The sequence below is a fragment of the Nannobrachium achirus genome, assembly GCF_963921795.1.
Source record: "Nannobrachium achirus genome assembly, chromosome: 9".
In the NCBI taxonomy this organism is placed as follows: domain Eukaryota; kingdom Metazoa; phylum Chordata; class Actinopteri; order Myctophiformes; family Myctophidae; genus Nannobrachium; species Nannobrachium achirus.
In genome coordinates this window covers 41,213,471-41,240,154 of record NC_137818.1, presented here as the reverse complement: position 1 = coordinate 41,240,154, position 26,684 = coordinate 41,213,471, and the positions used below count along the sequence as shown (strand labels likewise).

The following is a 26,684-nucleotide window of genomic DNA, read 5'->3' as shown; positions in this document are numbered from 1 at the left end:
TGCGTGTGCGTGTGCGTGCGCGTGCGCGTGCGCATGCCCGTGTGCGTGTGCGTGTGCGTGTGCGTGTGCGTGTGCGTGTGTGTGTGTGTGTGTTTGTAACCAGCTGTTGCCAGGGGCCAAATCTAAAATCTTAAAGGTTTGCCTTTAGGGAGAAGTGGGTTTATTCATACGCACCTCTCTCTCTCTCTCTCTCTCTCTCTCTCTCTCTCTCTCTCTCTCTCTCTATCTCTCTCTCTCTATCTCTCTCTCTCTCTCTCTCTCTCTCTCTTGCTCTCTCTCTCTCTCTTTCTCTCTTTCTCTCTTGCTCTCTCTCGCTCTCTCTCTCTCTCTCTCTCTCTCTCTCTCTCTCTCTCTCTCTCTCTCTCTCTCTCTCTCTCTCTGTCTTCTCCATTTCTCCAAGTCACCCATACGTTGTCATTAGGCCTAATCCATCATTATTTCATACACCTTAATCACAGGACCCTGCTCTAAACACAGGTACACTGTATAGTACCGGTATTTACTTTATGGGGGACAGTATGGCTGAGGAAGTGAACGTGTCCTCACTGACCTGATGTCAATTCAAATCAGTTCTGCAATAGTATCAAATATCTGTATTGTCTGATAACAATCAGTTAATTTGACATAGTCATTGGATAAGAGTGTTTGCGTATTGCAGTGTAAGACTTAGACTCCAAAAATAAGTAAATAAACACCCACGCCATGTCTTGGCCATCTAGCCAGTGATGTATATCGGACCAGTTACCAAAGACACCTGATGCCCAGATTGTAGATGGAGATATGCTGTGAGACTCCAAACGTGCTCAGTTAGCTTACTCAGTTATTCGTTATGTAAAAGTCCTATGACGTCTATGACATCTGACATCATACATACAATCCCTTTTATGCCCATATATGGAGATCCCTGTCTGTAGAACCAGCCACACAGATATGGACTGTCTTGGCCATCTGTCTTGGCCACATATGGATTCTGTTGATGTGGCCTCCATATATGGGCTTTCCCATATGAAGTCCTGTTAGATATGGGCTTAAAATTGATGACATCAGGGATCTCCATATAAGGGCATAAAAGGGATTCTGTTATTGTGGTTCCCCTGACATCTCAGTGATGTCAGAGGGTGATTTCAGAGCCAGATATCTTACAATAAATCACCTATTTTCTCCAGACATTCGCATATAGGCACGCTGGGTAAATACAATCACTGAAGCAATTTTTTGGAAATTGATACTGATACTTATCAAAGTGTTACTGCTCACACATTGTGACTTTGTTTCACACCCTTGACCAAGAATGCTGCAGTGGCAGCAGTGGCACAAGCCAAGTGGGAAGAAATTGGAGAAATTGGAGGGAAAGCCTGTCAGTACTGTGACAAGAGAGGGAGGTTATAATGACAGCCTCGCAATTCTGAATAGTGATCAAACGGCAAAGAAATTACAGAGGCTTTTGTGCAGGGTATTTATTATTGCAAGGCGTTCAAATCCACCGCAACTAATTATGGATTGCAAAAATGAGTCGTTGGCCAAGCAAAAGAATCTTGCACAATTTCCTGAAAGTCACCTGCACTGCTGTGGCCTGGTGTGGTTACCACAGCTCTCTTTTCTTGTAGCATTTGATGCGATATGCTGCAAAGGACCGAAGCAGAAATAACAACATCTCTCCCTGTTTTACAATGAAACAGGGAGAGACCTTGAACCTCTAAAAGTCCCTGTTTTACAGGGAGAGACCTTGAACCTCTAAAAGTTACCACTGTCAGATTCAAGGCCAACTGCTACTGCACTGGCCCTGAATTCTGTGACTTTGTGATCTTAACTTTATTGAAATGAAATGTAAAAGGATAAAACACAATAAAGCTCGAGAATTGCCATTGTGGTCTTTTGAGCGTACAGTAAGTGTGTTCATTGAGCAAGTTCATAAAATGTCTCAATCTTATGATTGTGCAGCAGCTCCACAAATTCCATGTGAAACATTTCACTCATTCACTGGCAAGAAATTAGAAGTTGCAAATTCAGTTGTGAGCTTGAAGATCTGCAATTATTTACCAATTCGTTCCCAGCACAGGGATGCTAGGTTAACACACAGGCTATCCAATGGGACATTGACAATTCTGTGAATTATTGTGTTGTGGTAGCTGCTGTACTGCTCTGGACATAAACGCCCATGTGACTGCAAACGACAGCGTTTCACCACCTCAACACAACACAAGCGGTGTTGGTGGGTCTTCAAAGCGGACCTTGAATAGCTCAGTCAGTCCGCATGGATGATCATTTGTAAGCCCCTCCGTGGTCATGCAGCCATGGGCTTATTAGGTCATTTGTCAGAGCTTGGAACGGTTTGAAGGCCGGTTTGAAGATCTGTCATTTGAGTGCGTTAGAATCCAGGGTATTCGTGGAATGCTAGGAAAATGGTAGGGTAGTGACTGACAGCAGAGATGGACTGGAGGCACAGTCAAGCCTATAGCAGAGCTTCTCAAACTCTTTATGCTCAGGTGAGTCAGGTCACCCTTGTACGTAACTTTTTCATCCACGTCAGTACCCCTGAATTACATTCATACTAGCTATTTTCACTTCTTTTGTGCAACTCTTTTATATGAAGAATTAGGGCTTTAATTAAAAAAGAAATAAGAAAAAACAACAACATCCAAATCTGACATCACGCTCTGGCTTCACTGTGATGTCACACTCCAAACAGAATCCCTTTTTATGCCCATATATGGAGTTCCCTGATGTCATCAATATTAAGCCCATATCTAAAAGGACCACATACCACGCCAACAGAATCCATATATGGCCAAGACAGCCCATATCTGTGTGGCTGGTTCTACAGACAGGGATCTCCATGTATGGGCATAAAAGGGTATGATGTCAGATGTCATAGACATCATAGGACTTTTACATAACGAATAACTGAGTAAGGATGTTTGGGCTCTCACAGCATATCTCCATATACAATACATGGATCTCCATATATGGGTACCAGGGGTCTCCATATAGGCCTATGGGTAACTGGTCCGATATACATAGCCCTTTAGGGAGGTCGCATGTTGCCCTGAGGCGTCTTACTATTATGTCATATTACGGTTTACAAAAGATACATGAATCCTTCCCCCTAAGATATACAGTATACGCCACAAGGATAACTTGGGAGAATATCCATTTCCATCATAGGACAGGTTGAAAATAACGTAATACTTTCTAACCCAGGACTATATTCATAAATTGTTGTATTGAGAGAGCAGATAGGAGGACAGACAGTCAGCATACAATTCCATAGTTGCAGCTTTCTTTCTCTCTCCAAGATGGAGGTCAGACATTCGTATATAAAAGAATACAGTATGACCTTGAACCCTTTGATTGGTTTCCTTGACACACGTACATGTAGTCCCCCGAAATAAATTGGACTGGACTTGCACTGGATTTGCATCACGTAAGCGTGAGCGTGCATGTGCGTGCGCGCACACGTGCATGCATGTTGTGCATGTTGTAATGTGCACTTTTGCTCCTACAGTATCTCTATGAGGGAATTGTCCTGGGAAGCAAGGTCTTTTTCCGATCCTCTCTCTGTTAATGGGTTATTTTAGGGTTAGGGTTCAGGTTGATGGTTATCAGCAAAGATCGACAAGCTCATAACGCATCGTGTTGCGACGTGTTGTCAGGTCTACAAGATCTGCTACTTTCAGCGAAGAGATTTGGTGTTGAGGGAAAATAGGAGCAGACCTACTATAGTACAGAGCCCCCTGAGAGACCCTGATCAACTAAATCTACACGGTTTAAAAGGTTAATGCAGGGGTCTTCAACAGGGGATCTGCGACCCCTAGGGGGTCCGCGGGGGTACTGCAGGGGGTTCCTGAAATTGTTGAAAAAAAAACTTTTTATATGTTTTTTATTTATTTAAAAAAAAAGAAATTGTCTCAGTTTCTTTTGAATAGCTTCCATAGGCCTACATGATTATTGTGCAATTGACAGATTGTTAGTGATAGATTGATACTATTGACATTTGTTCTCAGTTAATAAGGTATGTTTATAAATGGCAGAGGTACGGCCACTTGTACATGCTTAAAATAAAAGCATGAATATATGAATCTAAAGAGCATAGTATTGAATGCACAATAACATTATACACATGAAACACAATATACATAAATGTACAATATATGTTGTAGCCCCCCCACCCTACGAGGTAGGGGGTCCCTGCTCCACCTCCCCATCAGTTTGGGCGTCCCTGGCCTGAAAATGTTGAAGACCCCTGGGTTAATGGGTTATTTAAGTGTTAAAGAGGCGGTGCCATAGTTTTGTACTTTTTCTAGTTTTCATGTGTCTAGGAGGTTGACAGTACTTCATTAGACCCCCTGGTGGTGTGGTTGATATGAGCAATTATGTATTGCCTTTCTATTTGGGTTTAGCTGTAGGCTGCCACCTTGTGGGGTCAAACGTGCCGGTCCAAAAACACAGATACTTATTACATCACAGAATCAACCCCTCCCCTAATTACCATTCACCCAACACATGTGGGTGTGGCTAACTTCAGCTGGGTCACCACCCACCATGACAACCACGCATACCAATGAACTGGTGGATGTGGCCACATAAAAACATAATTTTAACTTTTTCTGTACACTTTTTTGGAAAAAAATCTTCCTCCTAGTATAATCATAATAGTAGATAATCATGTTTTATAGGGGGAAAAAATCATGGCACCCCATCTTTAAAGCTCAGGTTTATGGTTGCCATGGGTTAGTTTAGGGTAAAGGTTAGGGTTAGGGTTAAGGTTAAGGTTATTTATGTAGTGGCAAGGGTTGGTGTTCAGGTGTTTGTGTGAGTGAGAGAGTCTGTGTCCAACACACTGACACCTGGAATCCTTTCCCTAATGAATAACATTTTCCTCTCCCTGCATTCCTGCCATAGCACTGTACACAGGAGGGAGGGAGTATTTACCTGTGACACTTCCCTTGTGTGTGTCCTTGCATGTGTGTGTGCGTGCGTGCGTGCGTGCGTGCGTGTTTCTCTGCCACATGCTTGACCAAAACTATAATAATGCATTCTTAAACCAGCTGCGCAGTAAGTGTTAAAGGTGATACACCATGGAATTCCACTTTTCCTATTTTAAAACCTTTTTTTGGGGTCCCACTAGCACCTTCTATCCTCACAAAGTCCCATTTCTGACCGTTGTGTCTTTCTCTGGTTTTGGGAAGGCGGAGGTTAAAAGCATCCCACGGGTTCTCAAACAGGTTGTCCAGATTTGCTGCTGTCGCTGACGTCAGCGACGGCCGTTTTTGAAGGAAAAAAAAAAAACGTTTTTGGGACAAACAATATGACATAAATACTTTTTAAATGCATGGTGTATCACCTTTAAAGAGGTGGTGCCATAGTTTTGTATGTGTCAATGGAGATTTACTCTATTACTCTAATAGACCCCCGGGTGTGGTTATAATATGCAAAAATTGTCTTCCCTGTGCATTTTCTATTTTTGGTTAATTCCTGAAAGCTGAACGCCTCTGAGTCAAAAGGCCCAACTGAAATACACCGCTTTAATGACATCATAAGATCATCCCCTCCCCCAACTTCAGCTGGGTCACCACCCACCTGAAAATCAGGTATACCTGAACAGGTGGGTGTGGCCACATAAAAAACATAATTTTAACACTTTCTGTACACTTTTCTGAAAAAAACCTTCCTCCAAGTGTAATCACAATACCTGATGATCACGTTGTGTCTTTAATATAACTCAAATGGAGCCAAATGGACCATTACTTGTTCATTTGGTTCCATTTGTACACTCGCTTGAGTTACAAATGCACAAATTGACACTGAGGATTTTTACTGTGTGGTGACTATATAGGACAACAGTCCTATATAGTCACTATAGTCGGTGTTGTGTGCGTGTGTGCAACACATGTTAAGAGGTCAATGTCACTGGACGTGAAAACAATTTGGGGTTAGGCCTATTAACCAGTTCTAATTTTGATTAAGAGTATTGAATATGAGAATAATTTCTGTATCTTGATATTATATAACATTTCCCCATGTCCTTCCTGCCTGTATTTTGCAGCAGGAGAGGCTTGAAAATGTTCTGTTATGGTTGTTTGTAATCATCTCTGGGGAAGAATGTGGAATGCAATAACAGCATGGTAAAGGTAACTGGACCCTCAGGGACCCCCCCCTCCCCCCCACACACACACAGACACACACACACACACACACACACACACACACACACACACACACACACACACACACACACACACACACACACACACACAGTGAAAATACTCTGTTGATAAAACAATGATATCTTCATGTTACTATCTACACTGACTTAGACACACAATAAGACTCACGCACTCACGCACGCACGCACGCACGCACACACACACACACACACACACACACACACTTTGTCATTCTCTGTGCTAGTCAGGGCAGGTGGGAGGCAGGTGCTTCCCACAGTCGTCTGTGGGACAAACACCACTGTCACAGTTCAGATATGAAAAACATCTTGAGAAAAATGAGCGTCTTGTGTGTCTGTGTGTGTGTGCGTCTATCCCTCTGTGTCATTGTCTGTCTGTCTGTCTGTCTGTCTGTCTGTCTGTCTGTCTGTCTGTCTGTCTGTCTGTCTGTCTGTCTGTCTGTCTGTCTGTCTGTCTGTATGTCTGTGTGTCTGTCTGTGGTCTGTGTCTCTGTGTATTTTGCTACAATAAATGCCTCACCTTGTAATTACCAAGTCAAACACCAGTGTTTCTGTATTTCAACACAGTCTGACAGATGGGAGAAAGCCTTTTTCATGGAGACACTTCAAGCATGGCAAACTTTACAGTAGCAAGTGTGTGTGTGTGTGTGTGTGTGTGTGTGTGTGTGTGTGTGTGTGTGTGTGTGTGTGTGGCCCGTTTCAACATAAACCCTCAGTCGGCCCATTATGAAGATTAGGTGGTACATCATGTACATACAGACAGTGTACGGTCACACGTTGCAGAAGAGAATACCTCACCTGATCTAAATCTGTGATGTAATAAGTTATATTTAGACTGAAAACAGGCATCACTCGTGCCAGCGAGACATCTCTTGAATTCACATCTCTGTCTGTTTTTTTCTAGAATGCATTATTAGTAGTACTGAACATCCACACAGCAACGTTCAGTGTCTTGCTCAAGGACACTTTGACATGATGCCAAGATGAGCAGGGATCAAGGGATCCTTTAGATTCCCAAGCGACTGCTCAACCTCCTGAGCCAGAATTCCCTCAAAATGAATTCCGTTAATTCAGAATCATTTCTGTTGCAAATATCTGTTGTAAAGCACAGGTGTACAGTTTCAAATAAAATACTTAAACAGTGCTTCCCTATTTTCTAAGAACAAACAGACATACACATAAAATAGACAGGCACAATGAATGAACACAAACAATGACAAGTGTACATATGGGGTGAATTCTCTGTTCACAACCAAGGCTGCTTTTACTTAACCAAATGTGTACACTCAAACCCAAATAATTCAGCATATAAATTTCTTAAGTGCAGCAGAGAGCAAGTACAGTATTCTTTCATAAATCCCATCCGTGAACAGTATTATAATGTGCACTGCAATGATTCAGCTAAAGGGAAAAGTAGTATTTACTGGTTGATGGGCTCATTGGGGGAGCTGTTAGACGTTAAGTGTTTTGCTCAGCCACACTTCGACACATGGACCTGGCGAGCCGTGGGTCAAACCGACAACCTTCCAATTCCTAGACAGTCTCTCTACTAGGGATGGGACGACATGAAAATGTCATATCACGATTATTGTGACAAAAGAAATTGCGATTTACGATATTATCACGATAATCAAAATCCATTATCCTGTGGCGGAACATTTGCCCAAAAATAGCAGATCTACACGCTCAAACGCGACGCGTTGTGAGCTTGTAGATCGACAATTTTTTGTCAAAGACATTTAATAGAGAGTGAAACAAAGACTACTATCAAGTACGTACCGGTATTTTTTTATTCAAACCTAAAGTATTCTAGATAAATACTAATTTAAACAATAGCAGTTTTTTTCTTTGAAATGACAACAACTACATAACAAAGCCTCCCCTTTTTTCCAGTTTTTCGTTTTTTCTTTTGTAATGTTTTTATTTTCAGTTTTTGTGTGGGGGTGAGGGTCTGCACTAAAAAAAAAAAAAAAAGTGTCAAAATGTCTCAAAAAAAAGGGGACATAACATGTTAAATGTTGAATAATGATTTAATGAAAATGTATAACATGTTTTGACACAATAAAGTATATAAAAAAAATAAAAAAAAGTACGTACCGGTATGTTATAAGTACCTTTTACCAGAGGGTTTAAGTGGTACCGGATATGCAGCTCGGCAAATAAAAGCTGAATTGATCCCAGTGCATGATGGAGGACGATATCACGATAAATTAAATCACCACAATACGATTATTGTGAGTGTTTTTTATCACGATAAACGATAATATCGCAATATCGTCCCATCCCTACTCTCTACCCACTCATCTACAGTATGGCCGCCCATAAACAAACACAAATTGGGGCACTGATGGCCAAGTGCATATACAGTATAGGCTCTGATGCAGCATAACAGCCTGGGCCAGTCCTGGGTTCGATTCCTGATCCCGGCAGCCCTTTTTTATGTGTCACTCCCTGTTTCCTGTCAGTCAACAACTTGCTGCAGAAAAGAAAAATGGATATGCACATAGGAAGGAGAACATGAAATGTCTGCTTCCCTCCACTCAACCAGAGCAGAGCACACATTTACAGTTGGAGTGTTTGCACAGCATTCCTATATATTCTACAGTTTATGTTGTCCGGGCGAGGATATTTGTCCAAGGTGTGAGCCCATGTTGTAACATTGTCCATTCTGAAGTCTGGTGAAACACAGACATAGTTCTTTGCCTGTTTTTAAATCTGTGAAACAGATTACATTAAACAGATTACATTGTCCTGAGACATTCAGGGGACCTAGGCGACCTAGGCTACCTATTTGCCGATTGGCTGTCGCATGTCACATGGTAACCAAGCTAGTTTCATGATTGGGAGCGGCCAGAGCAGTATAATCAGAGAGTGGTGTCACCGCGGACACGCAACTCTCCATTCTAGGGCTCTGGGAGCGGCCTTGCGCTGTTCTTCTTCTCGAGTTTGGAAAAAAAGGATCCGTTCCGTTTGTCACATTGTCATGATCTAGTTTTAACGTTCAGAACGTTTTCTTTTTGAACAATAAAAACATTGACAGCCAGGGGGAAAAAAATCCATGAAGGACACGGAATGCAATCGTTCACTCGCCGTTGGAAAATTGACTTATATTAGACTAACGGCTAACGCTAACGTTAGCTAGCGCTAGCTGCAGGCTAACGCTAGCTAGCGCTAGCTGCAGGCTAACGCTAGCTAGCGCTAGCTGCAGGCTAACGCACGAGTCACGGTGTGTAATAAATTCACTTCAACCTCGTGTTGAGCAGTTAAACCTATTTGCTACGTACGTCTACAAAAACGTTCATATTTCAAAGATAAAGTGCTTACTGAAGTCTCACAGATGTCACAGTATGGTACGCTCAAGCAGAATTACCTGTATCTTTCGTATTGTTTAATAAACAGCATTTTAATCCGATCAGACGTCATTTTCTGTTGTTTTTCAGCCATGCGACCCCATCGGTTGCGAGGTGTACTGCACTTAGATACATTAATACCTTTTGAAGGAAACGACGACCGATCGGATTAAAATGCTCCTCTTTAAATAATACGATCATTACGGGACATTCTGCTGGAGCGTACCCTATGGTGACATCCGTGAGCCTTCACTAAGCAATTTATCTTTGTAATCTGACCGTTTGTGTAGACGTACGTAGCAAATTGGTTAAACTGCTCAACAGCAGATTGTGTTGAATTCACGGTTGGCGCAGCGTAGCGTCTTTACATTTAGCCCAATAATGCTAATCTACATCAATAACTAAAGTTTAAAACATACATAAACAGCCGCAGACTTTTTGAAGAAGAACCAGGGGCAGAACGAGGGGACATCGCCTTCAACTTCGACCGCATCGGTTTGAGAAGGGACTGTAGAAGTACATTGTACTGGCTTGCTTGGCCAGCTAACACATGCTAACATGCTATATATCCTCCAGTAATTGTTTATTTATTTATTTTTCTACTTTTTTATTTTTATACACACATATATGGTCGATCTCTCGTACTCCACAGTTGATACTACAGTATTAAGTAAATGTTTAGATGGGGTTGACTTGTGTTATTTGCTACGCCACTTTTTATTTATTTGTATTGTTTTACAGTAGCTTGTGGAATGGTCGATAGTGTGTGGGGTTGGCTAGCTAGCTAGTACATGCTAACAGGGGGGTTTTTCTTTCTTTAATTTTCCTATTTCCTTTTCTAACGTAAATATGCAACCTTTTTCTGACTGATATTATATGATCAAACGGCGTATGTAGACATGTCCGTTCCAACGGTTAATGCGAACCACTTGTTTACTCAATTAGGTATTTTGTTTACGGCGAATTCTATTGTGCCTGTGGTATGCTAATATGCGCTGTTTCTTTCTCTCCGTACATGACGATTACGTTACGGCGGTTTAGTTAAGTGTTAGAGAGCGATCGAATGCTTTGCACTTTATGATGACATGATTGTAGTCGAGACTTCTCGACATGTTTTCGTTGTTTTTATACTTCATCTTCCTACTATGTGGCTTTAAAGCTGTACTGTGGAAGCTGCTCAACTAGTGGTCAGTAGCGGTATTGCTTTTTTCGGCCGGAGTCGCCGCGGACCACCGGAACGGGGGTCCGCGGACCACCGCGGCCGTCGCGAGCACCTCCGCCTCGCCGATACGATTCCGTAGAGCCGTCTCCCATCATTTTTAGACCAGAATTGAGGGAGTAGCAAGCAAGATTCCTTCACCAATGTAAACACAGCTGAGGGAAGCTACTTCCTTTAGAGACAGCAAGACTCGCTGTGATTGGCCGGTGGTGTATGATCGGCGCTGTGATTGGCCGGTAGTGTATCATGTGGGAGATGACATCATTTTGCCGGGAAATTCTCCCCCCCTCACAACTCATAGAAAACATATAAAGAGAAGGCTTCAGAAGCTGAAAATAACAGAGTGGGGGTTCTAAAACTTTAGCGATTTAACAGTTAGGACAATTTTAAGATTTGTTTTATAAAAAAAGTTACATGGTATAACTTTAATATGCTGATAGCCTGAGTTGGTTGTTTGTTTTTGGTCAGTGGCCGCCATTGTGGCGCCTCTGACAGGATGGACCAAACTGTGAACTCTGAACTCTGAACCTCGCTCGACAATGGCTCTACACTGCCTCTGCCGGTTGGGAGGTGGTATCACTACTACTTTTGTTACTTTTTCCTTTTGGTTATAACAGCAGCCTCTCTCTATTTTACAACTGACTCATGGACATTATTATTATTTCTTTTAACCTTTTGGATAGATATGTCGACACATAGCACCTTCCCTCTGGGATTATATAACCTATTATGTTTATGTGTTTTTTTTTTCTTTTAATTTCTGATGTCTGGGGGCTGCCTTTTGGGACCCAGTGGCAGTCCAGTATTGGGGCGTCTGGGTGGGCAGGTTAAACTTCCTGTCCACCACCATGGAACGCTACTTTCATGGTGCATTCGGCTTGGCCAGGCGCTCCAACGAACACAATTGGCTGTGTTCGTGGGAGGGAAGTCGATTGGGGAGGAGAGACGGATTTTGTCTCTGCATTAACGGTTCCCACAGTGGTCAGGGCGCCTGTTCAGAGGGGGTGGAACCGGGGAGGATAGCGTGTACCTCCACATGCGTTACGCCCCCCTGGTGAAGCTCCTTAATGTCAGGTGAAAAGAAGATGGTGGCATGACGGATCGGGTATCGGAGGAGACCCGTTGTTGTCTTCACCCTCCCAATGGCTACTGTGGGGATTAGCAGGGATAGGTCAAACGTAGAGTATGGGGATGGGGGAATTGGCTTGACACTAAATTGGGTATATGGGGAAAAAATGTTTTCTTTTATTATCTCTTATGGGCAGGGTTTCTCTTCCTTACAACTGAATGTGTACGTACCGTGATCGCCTCAGATCCTGTGCTATTTTGTACCAATGATTGTTGTGATTGGAATGTGATTTGGGGTGCCATCACTATACCTGCCTCATTGTGACATTGTACCTTAATAAAAAAGATTTGAAAAGAAAACATACATAAACCACTTTAGCCCTATGTTATACCAAGGCTATTTGAAAATAGCCGATCTACAAGCTCACAACGCATTGCGGTGCGACGCGTTGTGAGCTTGTAGATCTGCTATTTTCAAACATTTTGTACTTTTACTTTTGGTACTTTAAGTACATTTGGATACCAATACTTTTGTACTTTTACTCAAGTACATTTTTAATTCTGGACTTTTACTTGTAACAGAGTGATTCTACATTGCAGAATTGATACTTTTACTTAATTATAAAAATGTAGGTACTTTTTCCACCACTGTGTAAACGTTTGTGTTCTCATGCCAATAAAGCTTCTTTGAATTGAAGATTGAATTGAAGATTGCTCCCCATGTGGCGGAGTACACAATAATGGTAAATAAAGTAGCTTACTCTAAAATAATCCATCCATCCATCCATCCATCTTCAACCGCTTATCCAGCATCGGGTCACTGGGGTAACAGTTCCAACTGAGATTTCTAGAGTTCCTTAATAATAATAATTAAAATAAACAATACTAATGATTATAATTGCGACCGTCAGGTCGCAGTTACTATGAAAACCTCCACCGCCTGTCTGTCCGTCAGTCTGTCTGTCTGTCACGTCACATCACACTTTTTTGCCCCTATCCATGTGAAATTTTCCACACACAATCCTTGTCTGCCAATCCACAACCTCCACCCTTCCAGGGACCCCCGCAGCTCCAGGGACCCCCGCCAAATTTTTTAAAACACATTTTTGAATACTGCTCCTACAGTTTTTGCCCTAAAATCACACAAATCGCTACACAGTATGTCTACACTTATCTCATCGACATGGATCTGTCCCATATAGCGCCACCATCAGGTCGATTTTTTAACACATTTTTGGACCTAAACATCTTTTTTTCTAAAAAAAATTTTTTCAAACTTTTTTTTTTTCTTCAAAAAAAATTTTTTTTCAAACTTTTTTTACACTAACGTCAACACACCAATCCACAGATTTTATATTGACTGTGTGTCAATTCTTGTTATGTTTTGTTTTACCTCTCTATAATATCAGAGGGGCTTTTTGAATAGCAATGCCATGATCATGTCCAAAAGGGTGTTTTCTTCAACTCGAGCAAAAGTTGCACTTCTTTCCACTCTGAGACCTGAGTTTTGCATGTGTACAGTGCTGTGAACGTATGACTTCATCAAATAACACAATATTCCTTAAACTGCTACTGCTTATTCTGGGGAAGTTATGTTTTTTTGCTTTTATTTTATTTTATAAACTCCTCTTCTGTGTTCCTTCAGATATTCCTTAGCCTATAGTATCTATGAACCTTTGAAATACATTGCCAGGAGCAATCTAGGTACAGTTTCCTGTGTTTCAGTACAGTATTGTAGTTGATGTTTGGACAAGGAGGGTCTGATGTTAATCTACATTCCAAAGGTTGGCCGTTTGATCCTGGTTATTGTACCCGAATACCTGTTCACCTGGCCGTTTCTGTGTGTTTCTGTGTGTGTGTGTGTGTGTGTGTGTGTGTGTGTGTGTGTGTGTGTGTGTGTGTGTGTGTGTGCGTGCGTGCGTGCGTGCGTGCGTGCGTGCGTGCGTGCGTGCGTGCGTGCGTGCGTGCGTGCGTGCGCCCGCGTGCTCGTGCCTGCATGTGTGAGTGCATGCGTGCGTGTGTCTTTATGTGTTTCTTTGTGTGTCTGTGTGCTTTCTGTATACATTAACAATTATGGAATGCCATGGTGCTTGAGTACAAAGAAGAATATATCCTTAGTGTAAATGTAATTACGGGTCCATTTGGTTCTTAAGGATTGCCCTGTGTGCAGACTGAATGCATGGTAAATGTCCATCCCAGGTTGATTAGTAGAGAAATGCTGACTAATCCCTTCACATCGTTAATGCCTCACTGGAATTTAGAAAATCTGCCTCTGTTAAATCTTTTACTTGAGCTGGGGCCAAGTCGCTATATGATCGTTATACTGTGTGTGTGTGTGTGTGTGTGTGTGTGTGTGTGTGTGTGTGTGTGTGTGTGTGTGTGTGTGTGTGTGTGTGTGTGTGTGTGTGTGTGTGTGTGCGTGCGTGCGTGCGTGGGTGGGTGGGTGCGTGCGTGCGTGTGTGTGTGTGTGCACACGTGTAACTGTGTTAGTCACAGGTACAGGGTTTCCCTGTCTAGCCAGCACAATAACAGGACTGTATGGCCAGTAGGAAGTCGATCTGTCAGGTTGGAGGTGGAGAAATTCTTAACTGATCAGTCACTGATTCAGTAAATGCTAGCAATGAATAACTAAATAAATCAAAAATTGGAAATGATGTGGATCTTGTAATCTACATAGAAACAGCAGGGAACAAATACACTGCCTGGGACATTACACTAGCAGGGATTAACCCCAATGTAACCCTTGATGCTGAGTGACAATCAGAAAAGGTCCCTTTTTATAGTCTCTCAATCTCAGGGCAGACACTCTAACCACAACGCCACTGAGCTGGTGTCACAAAGACAGTGACAGTAGGCTTTGCATTTCTACCAAAACAGCAGCATCAGTTACCTCCTATTCATATGGTTGGCTGGAGAGGCTGTCCGGGAATGGGAAGGACATTGATCCTCAGCATATAGTCTACGACAGGGGTCTTCAACAGGGGGTCCGGTATCTCTAGGGGGTCCTCAGAGTTACTACAGGGGGTCCTCCAAATCTTTGTGTGATAGAAACCTTTTTCTCTTTTTTTATATCAACTACTTGAACCCTAGCGTCCATATTGTATTCAGAGAACTTTAGCCAAAAATAGCAGATCTACAAGCTCACAACGCCTCACGCTGTGAGGCATTGTGAGCTTGTAGATCGGCTATTTTCGGCAAAGAGGTTTGGTGTAGAGGGGAAAAAGAGCAGACTAAGTACAGGATGAAAGGTCAAGTTAATTAAGTATTGTCGGTTCAAGTGGTTAAATATCTGAAATTGACATGAATCCAAAATACGCTGATGATTGTGCTGTCAAACAATGGAACTATATGGAATCTCTGAAAAAGTTGTGGGTGTCCCTGCTTCATCTCTCATTCAACTAGGGGGTCCTTTGCCTGAAAACGTTGAAGACCCCTGGTCTACTAGTCAATGTGTCCCTGAGCAAGGCACTTAACCCCTAAAAGCTCCCACCGTGTGCTCATCGGAGCAAATACTCAGTTTCCATAACATATCCCTGTTATCCAAACAAACCACTCTGCGGTTTAAACAAATTAAAAAAAAGATCATAGCGCCGATACTGACTTGACAGCATCGTAATTATGACGCAACCACTTCCCGGGGCATGGTGTTTTATCTCCCCACAAGTGGTAATCAATTATGTTATAATGTTCCATCATTATAACACCCGCTCTTATTAAACTGTCTGAACGTTTTCCATAAATCAACTCTGTAGAGATATACTCAACTTTAACGTGCAGGATGTTTATGATTCCACTGGTCTCCCCTCATGTCCCAACATGCTGCTGTTGCTCTGTGTCCCGAACCACTACACAGTCTAATGCTGAGCGTTAATTTAACACTAAACCAGGGGTCTTCAACGTTTTCAGGCCAAGGACCCCTTAGTTGAGAGAGAGAGATGAAGCAGGGACCCCCACAACCTTTTCATGGATTCCATATAGTTTCATCGTTTGACAGCACAATCATCAGTGTATTTTGGATTCACGTCAATTTGTGTTTTCAGATATTTAACCACTTGAGCCGTCAATGCTTAATAAACTTGACCTTTCACTCTGTAGTACTTAGTCTGCTCCTTTTCCCCTCTACACCAAACCTCTTTGCCGAAAATAGCAGATCTACAAGCTCACAACACCTCGCAGCGCAAGGCGTTGTGAGCTTGTAGATTGGCTATTTTCGGCTACAGTTCTCAGAATATGGACGCTAGGGTTCAAGTGGTTAATATAAAAAAGGAGAAAAAAAGATTTGGAGGACCCCCTGTAGTAACTCTGAGGACCCCCTAGGGGTCCCGTACCCCCTGTTGAAGACCCTTGCACTAAATAATATAATTTATGAAAATCAACTGTAGCGTAGTGAAATTCCGTCATACATCTCTTTGCCTCTACATCCCCCATTCTCTGACTTTCTCTCTTGCTCTCTGTCTTTCTGTCTCTGTCTCTCTTTCTCATTCTCTCTCTCTCTCTCTCTCTCTCACGCGCACACACACACACACGCGCACACACAGCACTTTTCCCTTAAGTTTCTTTATGGATGTCGTGGACACCCTTCAAGGCCTCTGGCCTCCCGTGTTTCTGAGTCTCTCATTATCTCGTCTCTAACTCTCTCTATCGCTATTCCTTCCGGTATCCCTCTATCTACAATATGTGCATTTCTAAGTGTCTCCCCCCCCTCTCTTCCATATCGCTTGTCAGGCCATTCTTATTCAGAGTCAGTGATGTGGACAGAGTGTTTGCATGGGTGAGAGTGAGGGAGTGAGAGAACATGAACAAAAAATAGTTTACATACATTGCATTAGGGAACAGAAATACTGCTGTTGTGCTCACCGCCTTTTGATTCACTCTGTCTTAAACAGTGAGCAGTCCATCTACTTATACCGTATAGTCTCCCTTGAATTGCTTATTGAAAAGTACAAAAGTGTTCAAATGTGAGGTCAGGATAGCATTATTCAAATTATGATGCATGGAGTAAACTCAACTGAAGTTTTATTATATCTACCAAGCAGCGATATTCGTATTACATGCACATATGTCGGATTTTCACATGTCCTTCTTACAATAGAAAGACAGTATTCAGGTTAAAATTGATGTTGTCTGTCTGTATTATTAAGAAGCACCACTGGCCACAAAAGCCTGAAATGCCTGGTGAAGTGAAAGTGAAACTCACGAAGATCGTTTGTTTTTAGTAGATCTATGCATGGGAGAAAAAGTTCAGTACAGTACAGTCTAATTTGCAGATGTACTAGCTTACACTACACAAGAACGCTGCGAATGGCATTTAATGCCATATGGGAGGACCACATCAGAAATGTGGACCTCTTCGGGGGCCTTGCGCTTGGTCACAGACAAGGCCAGAGAGAGAAGGATGAGGCTGACTGGATACTGTCTCAGGCACCTGCTAAACAGTGCACACAAACTACTGTACGTAGACATTCTGTGACCAGCAACACTGCAGAGCTTGGTCCGAATCCTCATACTGTAGTTGGATAGCAAGAGTTGGTATCGGATCGCATTGGAGTAGGGGTCTTCAGTAGGGGGTCCAGGACCTCTAGGGTGGCCTCAGAGTTACTACAGGGGGTCCTCCAAATCTTTGTGTGATAGAAACCTTTTTTTCCTGAGAACTTAAGCCAAAAATAGCAGATCTACTGTACAAGCTCACAACGCCTCACGCTGCGAGGCGTTGTGAGCGTTGTAGATCGGATATTTTAGGCAAAGGGGTTTGGTGTAGAGGGGAAAAAGAGCAGACCAAGTACAGAGTCAAAGGTCAAGTTTATTAAGTATTGACGGTCCAAGTAGTTAAATATCTGAAAACACAAGTGTTTCGTAGGAAACACCTGTTTATTTAGTACTGGAAGGAGGTACTCCGTCCAACGGGTGGCGCTCGCCCACCCCACAAAACACAGATACGTCTCACGTAACCTCCCGTAGGTCTATCCTATTGGCCGGAGGGGATGTCAATCAGATCTAGAGGCGCTGCACCCGCCTCCTATAAGATCCGTGACTTCCTGTGTATCGTCCTCTTGAAAGCTCTGCTCCGAAATTCGAACAGAGGGCCGAGAGTCGGACGGAGTACCTCCTTCCAGTACTAAATAAACAGGTGTTTCCTACGAAACACTTGTGTTTATTGACGTACTTCCAGTTCGGTACTCCGTCCAACGGGATACATAGACTCCCGGAGAACGACGACGGCCAACATTTAATCACCCACACCCAAATGGTGAGGGCAAGGCCCCACCCAGGCAGACCCCAAGCCCACCGGACTTAGGGGAGTGACAATAGGGATATAAGACCCTCCCAGACTAGGCCCACCAACCCGCCTCCATCCTAGTCTGCCTTATGATAATTGAATAAAAAACATAAGGAAGGAAAGTCCCCCTTCACTGTGACCATACCCACTGGTCACCTGCAATCACCTGTGAGGTAAAACACTACCACGTGTACAACCTCAAGAAGAAGAAGCAGCCACCTGAAGAACCGAGTGCGCTAAGGAACGCGGAGCTACGTTCAACCGGTAGTGAGCTGCAAAGGTAGAAGGCGACGTCCAATTCGCCGCCAAACACACCTCTTGGATAGAGGTCCCCTGAGAGAGGCCCCAAGAGGAAGCCATACCTCTAGTGGAGTGAGCCTTAAGACCCAAGGGTCTAGTCACACCCGCACTGTCATAGGCTAAGTTAATAGCCTCAACAATCCACCCAGAAAGAGTCGCCCTGGTGATCTCTGTCTTCTTGGTGGACTTACCATGAGAAACAAAGAGACAGCACGACTGTCTCCGAGTCTCAGTCTTCTCACAATAAACCCTCAAGGCCCTAACAGGGCACAGCAGGTTTAGACGCCTGTCCTCCTCCGTAAGAAAAGGAGGAGGGTGAAAGGCAAGGAGTTCCACGGGAACATCTTGAATAACCCCATTCTTGGGAATAAAGTTGAGGTTAGGTTTCAACAAAACCCTCTGGTGATCCGGATCAAACCTCATGCAATCTACCGAGGTAGACAAGGCATGTAGGTCACTAACTCTTTTGGCCGTGGTTAAGGCCAGAAGAAGAGCGGTCTTGAAGCTTAAGAACTTCAAGGAAACACTCTCCAAGGGCTCAAACGGAGGTTGTCCCAAACCTCTTAGTACAACCTCCAGATCCCAAGACGGAACTAAAGGTCTAGCCTTCAGGTTGTCGCGTCTGACACCAGCCATGAACTGCGACACCCAAGGGTGTCTCGAGAGTTGGTCACCCTCAAGACCCTGGTGGCAGGCCCTAAAGGCCGCAATATAGCCTCTGATAGTAGAGGTCTGACGCTTCTTATCCACGCAGTCCTGAAGGAACTGAAGAACAACCTTGATAGAGGCCTGAACCGGGACCACCGAAGGGTGTTCAGTCCTACACCATTCCTCAAAGGCCCTCATCTTACCCTCGTAGACCGAGCGGGTAGAGGGAGCCCTGGCCCGCTGCATCGTGTCGATGACTGCCGGGGCCAAGCCAGCTGCGCTCAGCTTCTCCCTTTCACGTGCCAGACCCACAGGTCTAGCTGTTGAAGATCCGGGCAGAAAATCTCCTGTCGAGCCTGGCTCAGAAGATCTCTGCGAAGAGGCAATTGCCAAGGGTCCCTGAATAGGAGTGGAGCTATCTGGGAGCTCCACACCCCTGACCTCGGCGCTATCAGCAGCACCTCCAACCCGTACCTGCGCACCCTCTCGAGGGTCGGAAGAATCAGGTCTAGCGGTGGAAAGGCATACAAGAGGCCCCGAGGCCAAGTGTGGGAGAGAGCGTCTATCCCCAGGGGAGGAATCCCCGATACTGCAAAGAAGCGAGGACACTTCGTGTTCTCTTGGGACGCAAACAAGTCCGCTACCGGAAGGCCGAACTTGGTCCAGATCTGTAGTGCTACCGACGGGTGCAAGGACCAGTCCTCGTAGCGGTACGTTCCCCTTGAAAGCAAGTCCGCTCCGCTGTTCAGGAGACCGGGAACGTGGGAGGCTCTGACCGAGCTCAGGCGCTCCGCACACCAGAGAGTCAATTCTCGAGCTAACCTGTCCAGCGCTCGAGACCGTAGCCCCCCCTGTTTGTTGATGTAGTACATCGTCGTGGTATTGTCCGTCCGTATGAGGACGTGGCAACCCCGAATGAGAGACTCGAAGTGTTGGAGTGCTAAGAACACTGCCATCAATTCTAGGTAATTGATGTGCTTGGTCCTCAGGTCGGGACCCCAAAGGCCCCTGGCCGTGCGCCCCTCCAGGGTTGCACCCCACCCTGAGAGGCTGGCATCCGAGGTGATCACCTTTCTGTGAATCACCTCCCCCATTCTGGCACCGGCCGATAAGAAGTCGGTGTCCAGCCAAGGTCCCAGGGCCGTCCGGGCTCGAGAAGAGACCTGAACCAGGGTTTGGCCCTGGGAGGCGTGGATCCCCAGTGAGAGCATCCACCTCTGAAACGGCCTCATGTGGATCCGGCCCAACGGTAGGAGGCCCAAGGTCGAAGCCATCATGCCCGTGAGTTGCATAATCAACTCGTAAGGGACTTCTTCTTGCCTCATGAGGACCCCGGCTCGGGACAAGAAGCTGCCCATCCTCTCCTGGGAGAGGCGTGCTATCATCCTTCGGGAGTCCAAGGAGGTCCCCAGGAAGGTGATCTGTTGGGATGGGGACAGCACGCTCTTTTCTAAGTTGATGCTGAACCCCAAGGACGAGAGGTGATCCATCACAATCCGTGTGTGCCGCATCACCTCCTGGCTGGAGCTTGCGCTTATAAGCCAGTCGTCCAGGTAGTTCGCAATCCTTATCCCCCGGCGGCGCAGAGGTAGGATTGCCGTCTTTGTGACCATCACAAACACGCGAGGGCTGAGTGACAGACCGAAGGGGAGAACGACGTACTTGTATACCTTCCCCTGAAAAGCAAATCTTAGGAATTTGCGGTGTGGAGGGTAGATGGAGACGTGTGTATACGCGTCCCTCAGATCTATGGAAGTGAACCAGTCGTTCTTCCTCACTGACCGGAGGAGACTGGCAGGAGTCAGCATCTTGAACTTGAAGGTTTTCAGGTAACCGTTCAGGATGCGGAGGTCCAAAATGGGCCGTAGCCCCCCCGTCTTTTTTGGTACCAGGAAATAATTTGAGTAGAACCCGGGTCGGAGCTCGTTTCGGGGAACTTCCCGTACGACTCCTTTCTCTACGAGGGCCCGTATTTCCTTCCCCAGGGTGATAGCTTTCAGGCCTTCGGCCTTGGTGAAAAGAACCTGGGAGGACAGAGGAGGCGTTCTGCAGAATTGTATTCTGTAGCCCTTTGTCACGGTGCGATAAATCCAGCGGTTGGGATTGCACCTCCTCCACCGCGCTGCACAAGGTGCTAGCGGTCTGTACAGGGGAAACTGTGCTGGCGTCGCCAGGTGAGACGCTCGCGCCTGTTCCTGGAGCTGGGGAAAATCTGACAACATACCTTCGTGAGGCGGTGCCGCTCGCGACGTCGTCGCCTGCTGGATGAGGTGTGAAGGTGGCGGCCTGGTCGGGTGACTCGCCGCTGCTGTTGTCAAAGGAGAGGGAGACCTGTGTACCCTTCTTGCTTTCGCCCTGCTCGGGCCTAGAGAAGGCGTTTCCAAAACCTGGGAAGCGCGTTTTAACCTTAGCTGGGAGTCCTTTGACCGTAGCGATAAGTAACCTTTCAGACCTGGCATACTCTGTGGTTGCAGAGGAGAAACTAGGCTGCCCTCTCGTGGAGGGGAAGGTGTACTGTGTGTCTGTAATTTTAGCAGAGTGTGATTTGAAGCCTGCAGAGGCAGAGAATGTGGATCCTTGATCAGACTGTGTGTGGGTGCGTTTAGCAGAGTTTGTGATAATGCCTGAGTAGGCTTGACACACACAACATTCTTTTCCACAAAGGGAACAGACGGAAGAACCACACGACTGGTACTGGGAACACACAACTTTACTTCCAGATTGTGACAGGGCACGACAGGAGCAGCATTCAAAATTACAGAATTCAACTGAAAAAGACTCAGGGGGTTCGAAACACACTCTTCTTTCAGTATGGAACCGTCCCTTGGCTGGGGGGCATCGCGCCCCGGGGAAGGCCTCACCCTCCCCAACAAAATGTCATTTACGTGACTGTTTGCCACGTCCCCTCGCGGCACGGGGCTGGTGGCGCTGTGCAGCGCGATCCTCCTTGGGCCTGGTCGCAGGAGGAGGTCCGACGAACTGGGACCGAGGGCCCGCCTTGGAGGAAGTCCTGGAGGAAGAGGACCCTGAAGCTCTGGCGTCGCTGGAGCTGGAGCGTGAACGTTGCTTGGGGCCCTGTCTGGGGGTGGGGGGAGGAGGGGGTGGAGGCATGGCCTCGTCCACCAGCTCTTTGGTCTCTTTGCGGGTTGCTGCCCGCTTCTGGAAGATCTCTAGGCCCCCCGCCAGGAGCTCAGAGCCTGAGCTGGGGAGCTTCTGGAGGTCCTCCCTGTCAGTGGAGCCCTTCTTCCACTTGACTGCATTGAGCCAGCGAGTGGACTCCACTTGCATGACCTGGTCCATGGCCCGTCCGGTCCAGGCGACGGAGTGGAAATTAGTATCCACCAGCAGTTCCATCGCAGTGGAGATTTCAGCTGCTATGTCTGGTGGCACTTTGCTCGCCACTTCGCTGAAGAGCGTTTTAGCGTAGGCAGCCAGCAGGCCAGTTGCATTGAGCCCCCGGGCAGCATGGCCTGAGGCCCTATAGGCCTCTCTGCCGGCCTTGGACATAGCCCTCTCGTAGGGGTCAGTGAGCAGTGGGTGAGTTCCGGTCAGGGTGAAGGGGCTCTTAGCCTTGGGATTATCCCTGAGGAACTTGGCATTCAGGGTGGCAGCCAGGGCGTTCCCAACATGGGGGCACCTGGGAACACCCATCTCTTTGGCTCCCCCATATTCAGTAGGGAAGATGTGCTTCTCCGGGTCCTTATGGGAGGTCCAGGATCCCTGAAGAACTCCCTTGAAGCCTGTGATCTCCGGTAGGAGAGACATGACTTGTGGCGGCGGAGCAACAGGGGCCTTGCCTAGGAGCGGTGCTTGGACGGCCTGGGGCCGTTCTTCCACATGCACCGTTAAGTTGCACTTGCGAGTGGCCCTCTCCAGAAGGGACCAAGGGTCCATGGGGAGGGGAGGAGCCGAAGCGGCAGCGTTGGAACCGGAGGCCCCAGTTTCATCGGCCTGGCGGGCGGACAGGGCCGCCCCAGGGCTTGGGTTCCCGGTGTTAGCTGCTGTCAGTGGCGCCTGCACTCCCGCTAAGACGGTGGCATTAGCCGTGGAGTTATCTTGGACCGGGGAGGCAGCGAGGCCTGCCAGGGTGCCCCTGGTCCGAGCATTGGAGGTTGGGGAAGGGGTCCCCGATCTACTCAGTGAGGACAGGGCCAGCGCTGAGATAGAGGAGGGAGTGAAAGGTGAGCCATCGGCCGGGGGGTGGAGGTAAATCTCAGGGGACCCCACTTCCATGGCGTCGTCGGCTTCATTGGGGCGTTGAGCGGAGTCAAGGCCCTCCTCATCATCCTCATCATCTTCTTCTTCCTCAGCTTCCGAAAGTTCATTGAACTCATTGAAGGAAAACCGGGTAGAATCGCCGCTCTCGTGAGACAGGGCTGGAGAGCGGCTAGCATGGGCCTGTGTCATAAGAGACTGGGCCTGGGGGTCCCCTGTGGGGGGAGGGGGGGGGGGGCCCTGGGGTCCCCTGGGGGTCCCCTCCTGCCTACAGGGAGGTCCAGGGGAAAAGTCAGCAACAATGCCAAGCAGGGTGGCGGCCATATCTGCGCGGCGTTGGCGAAGTCCTAAAGGTAGGACAGCACAAAGCCTACAAGCTGGATTGTCCTCAAGGGACTCAATGGTGTGCTCCCACCCCAGACATCTAATGCAAACAGGGTGCAAATCGTCTGGGGCGAGCTTGTAGTTGCACTCGGGGGTCGAGCAGCCGGGAAGGAGGCTCGCGGCAGCCATAGTCGGCCGTAATTAGCTGAAAGGAACAAGAGCTAAAGCTGTAAGAATGCTAGTGGGTCAGCGAGGCCTGACGTAGTCTAGCGTTAGCGTAGCTAGCGTAGTAGTCTAGCTGTATTAGCTGAAGGGAACAAGAGCTAAAGCTGTAAGAATGCTAGTGAGTCAGCGAGGCCTGACGTAGTCTAGCGTAGCTAGCGTAGTAGCCTAGCTGTATTTTTAGCTGAAAAGCACAAGGGCTAAAGCTGAAGAAGGCTAGCGAGTTAGCGAGGTCTAACGAAGCCTAGCGTAGCTAGCGTGGTTAGCCTAGCTCGTCTAACGTAGCCGAGTAAGGTAGCAACAGGCGCTAACAACAGGCTAAGCTAGCAGATGTAACAACACACGTGTAGCAGCGCGGCGGTGGATCAAAGCTTACCGTCGCGTGAAGACAAACAAGGTCGAAGAACTGTCCCGAAACCGTCGGACTGGTCCTAATCGGTCGCTTTCGGTGACTTCGGAACGTTTAGGTCTTCGAAGAAGTTGACGTTGGAGAATTTGATTGAAGTTGGTCGAGAAGTAGTGAGATTCGCGTCTGCATTGAGGAGCAGATAAGCGGAAAGAGGACGATACACAGGAAGTCACGGATCTTATAGGAGGCGGGTGCAGCGCCTCTAGATCTGATTGACATCCCCTCCGGCCAATAGGATAGACCTACGGGAGGTTACGTGAGACGTATCTGTGTTTTGTGGGGTGGGCGAGCGCCACCCGTTGGACGGAGTACCGAACTGGAAGTACGTCAATAAACACAAATTGACATGAATCCAAAATACACTGATGATTGTGCTGTCATACGATGAAACTATGTTGTGGGGGTCCCTGCTTCATCTCTCTCTCAACTAAGGGGTCCTTGGCCTGAAAACGTTGAAGACCCCTGCATCGGAGGATTAATTTGGTTAACTGTTTTCTCTGCTCTGGCCCTCTCCTCCTCTCTCTCTCTCTCTCTGTCTGTCCATAGCTGTCAGTGTGTTGGGGCAGGAGCCGTCAAGCCCTCACGGCTGCACGGACGGCAGCTGCTACCCGGCGACAGGAAACCTCCTGATTGGTCGAGCTGTCAACCTGACCGCCACCTCCACCTGCGGCCTCAACGGGCCAGAGCACTACTGCATAGTTAGCCATCTGCAGGTTGGAACACATGCGCACGCGCGCACACACACACACACACACACACACACACACACACACACACACACACACACACACACACACACACACACACACACACACACACACACACACACACACACACACACACACACACACACACACGCAGGGTCAATACTTTGTACGAATAGCGAAAAAGCTCTTGTAGATCGGATGTCTTCTTTTTCCATAAGATGGTGGCTGTTGATTGTCCCTACACTACAATACGTTACCATGGTTTTACGCGAGGGTAGAAACAGATATCACTGTAGTGCATAGGACCCATCTCACAAACTCAATGCTGATACCTGTATTGGTTGCACCTCCGAGACAATGGTGGGTTTGGCCAGCCTGTCCTATCCTATAAGTTAGGATAATAGGATATTTGGCCAAAGAATACTGAGAGTCCATCTGGAGTCTCCCTCCTCAGACAGCAACCCTTCCCAGCCTGCACACAGCCGTACACTATGCATGTCACATCCTGGAGATACACAAGGAAGATCAAAGAAGGAATGGACACCGACGTAATTTTAGGCTCCATGGCCATCCGCCATGACACTCTCGTGGCAAAACTGGCACCGGAGGTTCTGTGAATAACATTGGAGTATATGAGCGATAGAGACCTTTATAAAACACTCAGCTCAGGAATATAAAAGAAAACATGTCACACATTGTTTTGTGCTGTGTTGCTTTTCGGTGAGTACACTGTATAACATTATAGAGGCATCTAAAGAGCACAATTTACGTTTATGAACTAGTATCGCGAGACTCTCCACCATTCCCTGTCTGGAATAAAAATCTCGCGATAGCTCCGAGACAGAAACTATACTTGCCGCTGTTTAGGTGCCTCAATAACATTATTATTATTTTTTTTCTATATTTTTTATCCCACGGTTTTTGTAACCCATTTTTCTGGTGACTAGTCCTGGTTTCCACTCTTCCCCTGCCGCGCCAGGGGACATTGGGGACAATGGGGAGCACCCGGCTGGCTAGGGGGAGGTAGTATAGAAACCAGGACTACTGCATGTTTTGGTGTGAGGGCCTATGCCCAAGGAGACACGGGGAGAACATGCAAACTCACCACAGAAAGGCCCTATCGCCAACCCCACCTAGGGTGTGGGTGCTGATGACGCGGGTGGAGGAACACGTCCCCAGCGCCCACAGCTTCCCCCGGCGGGAATCGAACCCAGGACCTTCTAGCTGTGAGGCGAAGTGCTAACCACTGCACCACTGTGCCCCTTCCTCAATAACATTAGGTACTGTGCACATCGAAAAGCAAGTGATTGTAAAAATACCTGTGATACAGTATGTCTTCTTTTATATTCCTGCAGCGATTATACAACAAAGTTCTCCATCGTTCAGCATTATTTTTTGTTCCTGAGCTATCCCAGCCAAAGCTCATAGACGATAATGTTATTCACCGAACTTCCGGTGCCAGTTCCGCCACCCAAGTGTCATGGCGGATAGGCGTGGTCACCAACGCGTCACCGGTGTCTTCTCCTCTTGCTCCTAGGAGATACAGGAAACAAAGCAGAAGGAGGGAGGAAATGGTCTGTGTGTCTTCTTTGTCTTGCTCTCTCTCTCTCTCTCTCTCTCTCTCTCTCTCTCTCTCTCTCTCCCTTTCATGTATTCATCTTCATCCTTCCCTCTTGCTGGTCTTCCATCTTCATTTGTGCGACCTGTTGTGGGTCTTTGTGTTGAGCTTTGGTTCCCCCCTCCTCCCAACCAACCCCCCTC

At 46.5% G+C, this 26,684-nt stretch overlaps 1 protein-coding gene across 1 annotated transcript in view; it reads left to right on the top strand.

The window, feature by feature from the left end:
• lamb2l (laminin, beta 2-like) overlaps positions 1-26,684 on the top strand; it is a 91,557-nt gene that overhangs the window by 17,467 nt on the left and 47,406 nt on the right. Inside the window, exon 3 of the mRNA XM_080733514.1 lies at positions 24,763-24,929. Within this exon, the coding sequence (XP_080589640.1) occupies positions 24,763-24,929 (167 nt within the window). The remainder of the gene's footprint in view (positions 1-24,762; positions 24,930-26,684) is intronic.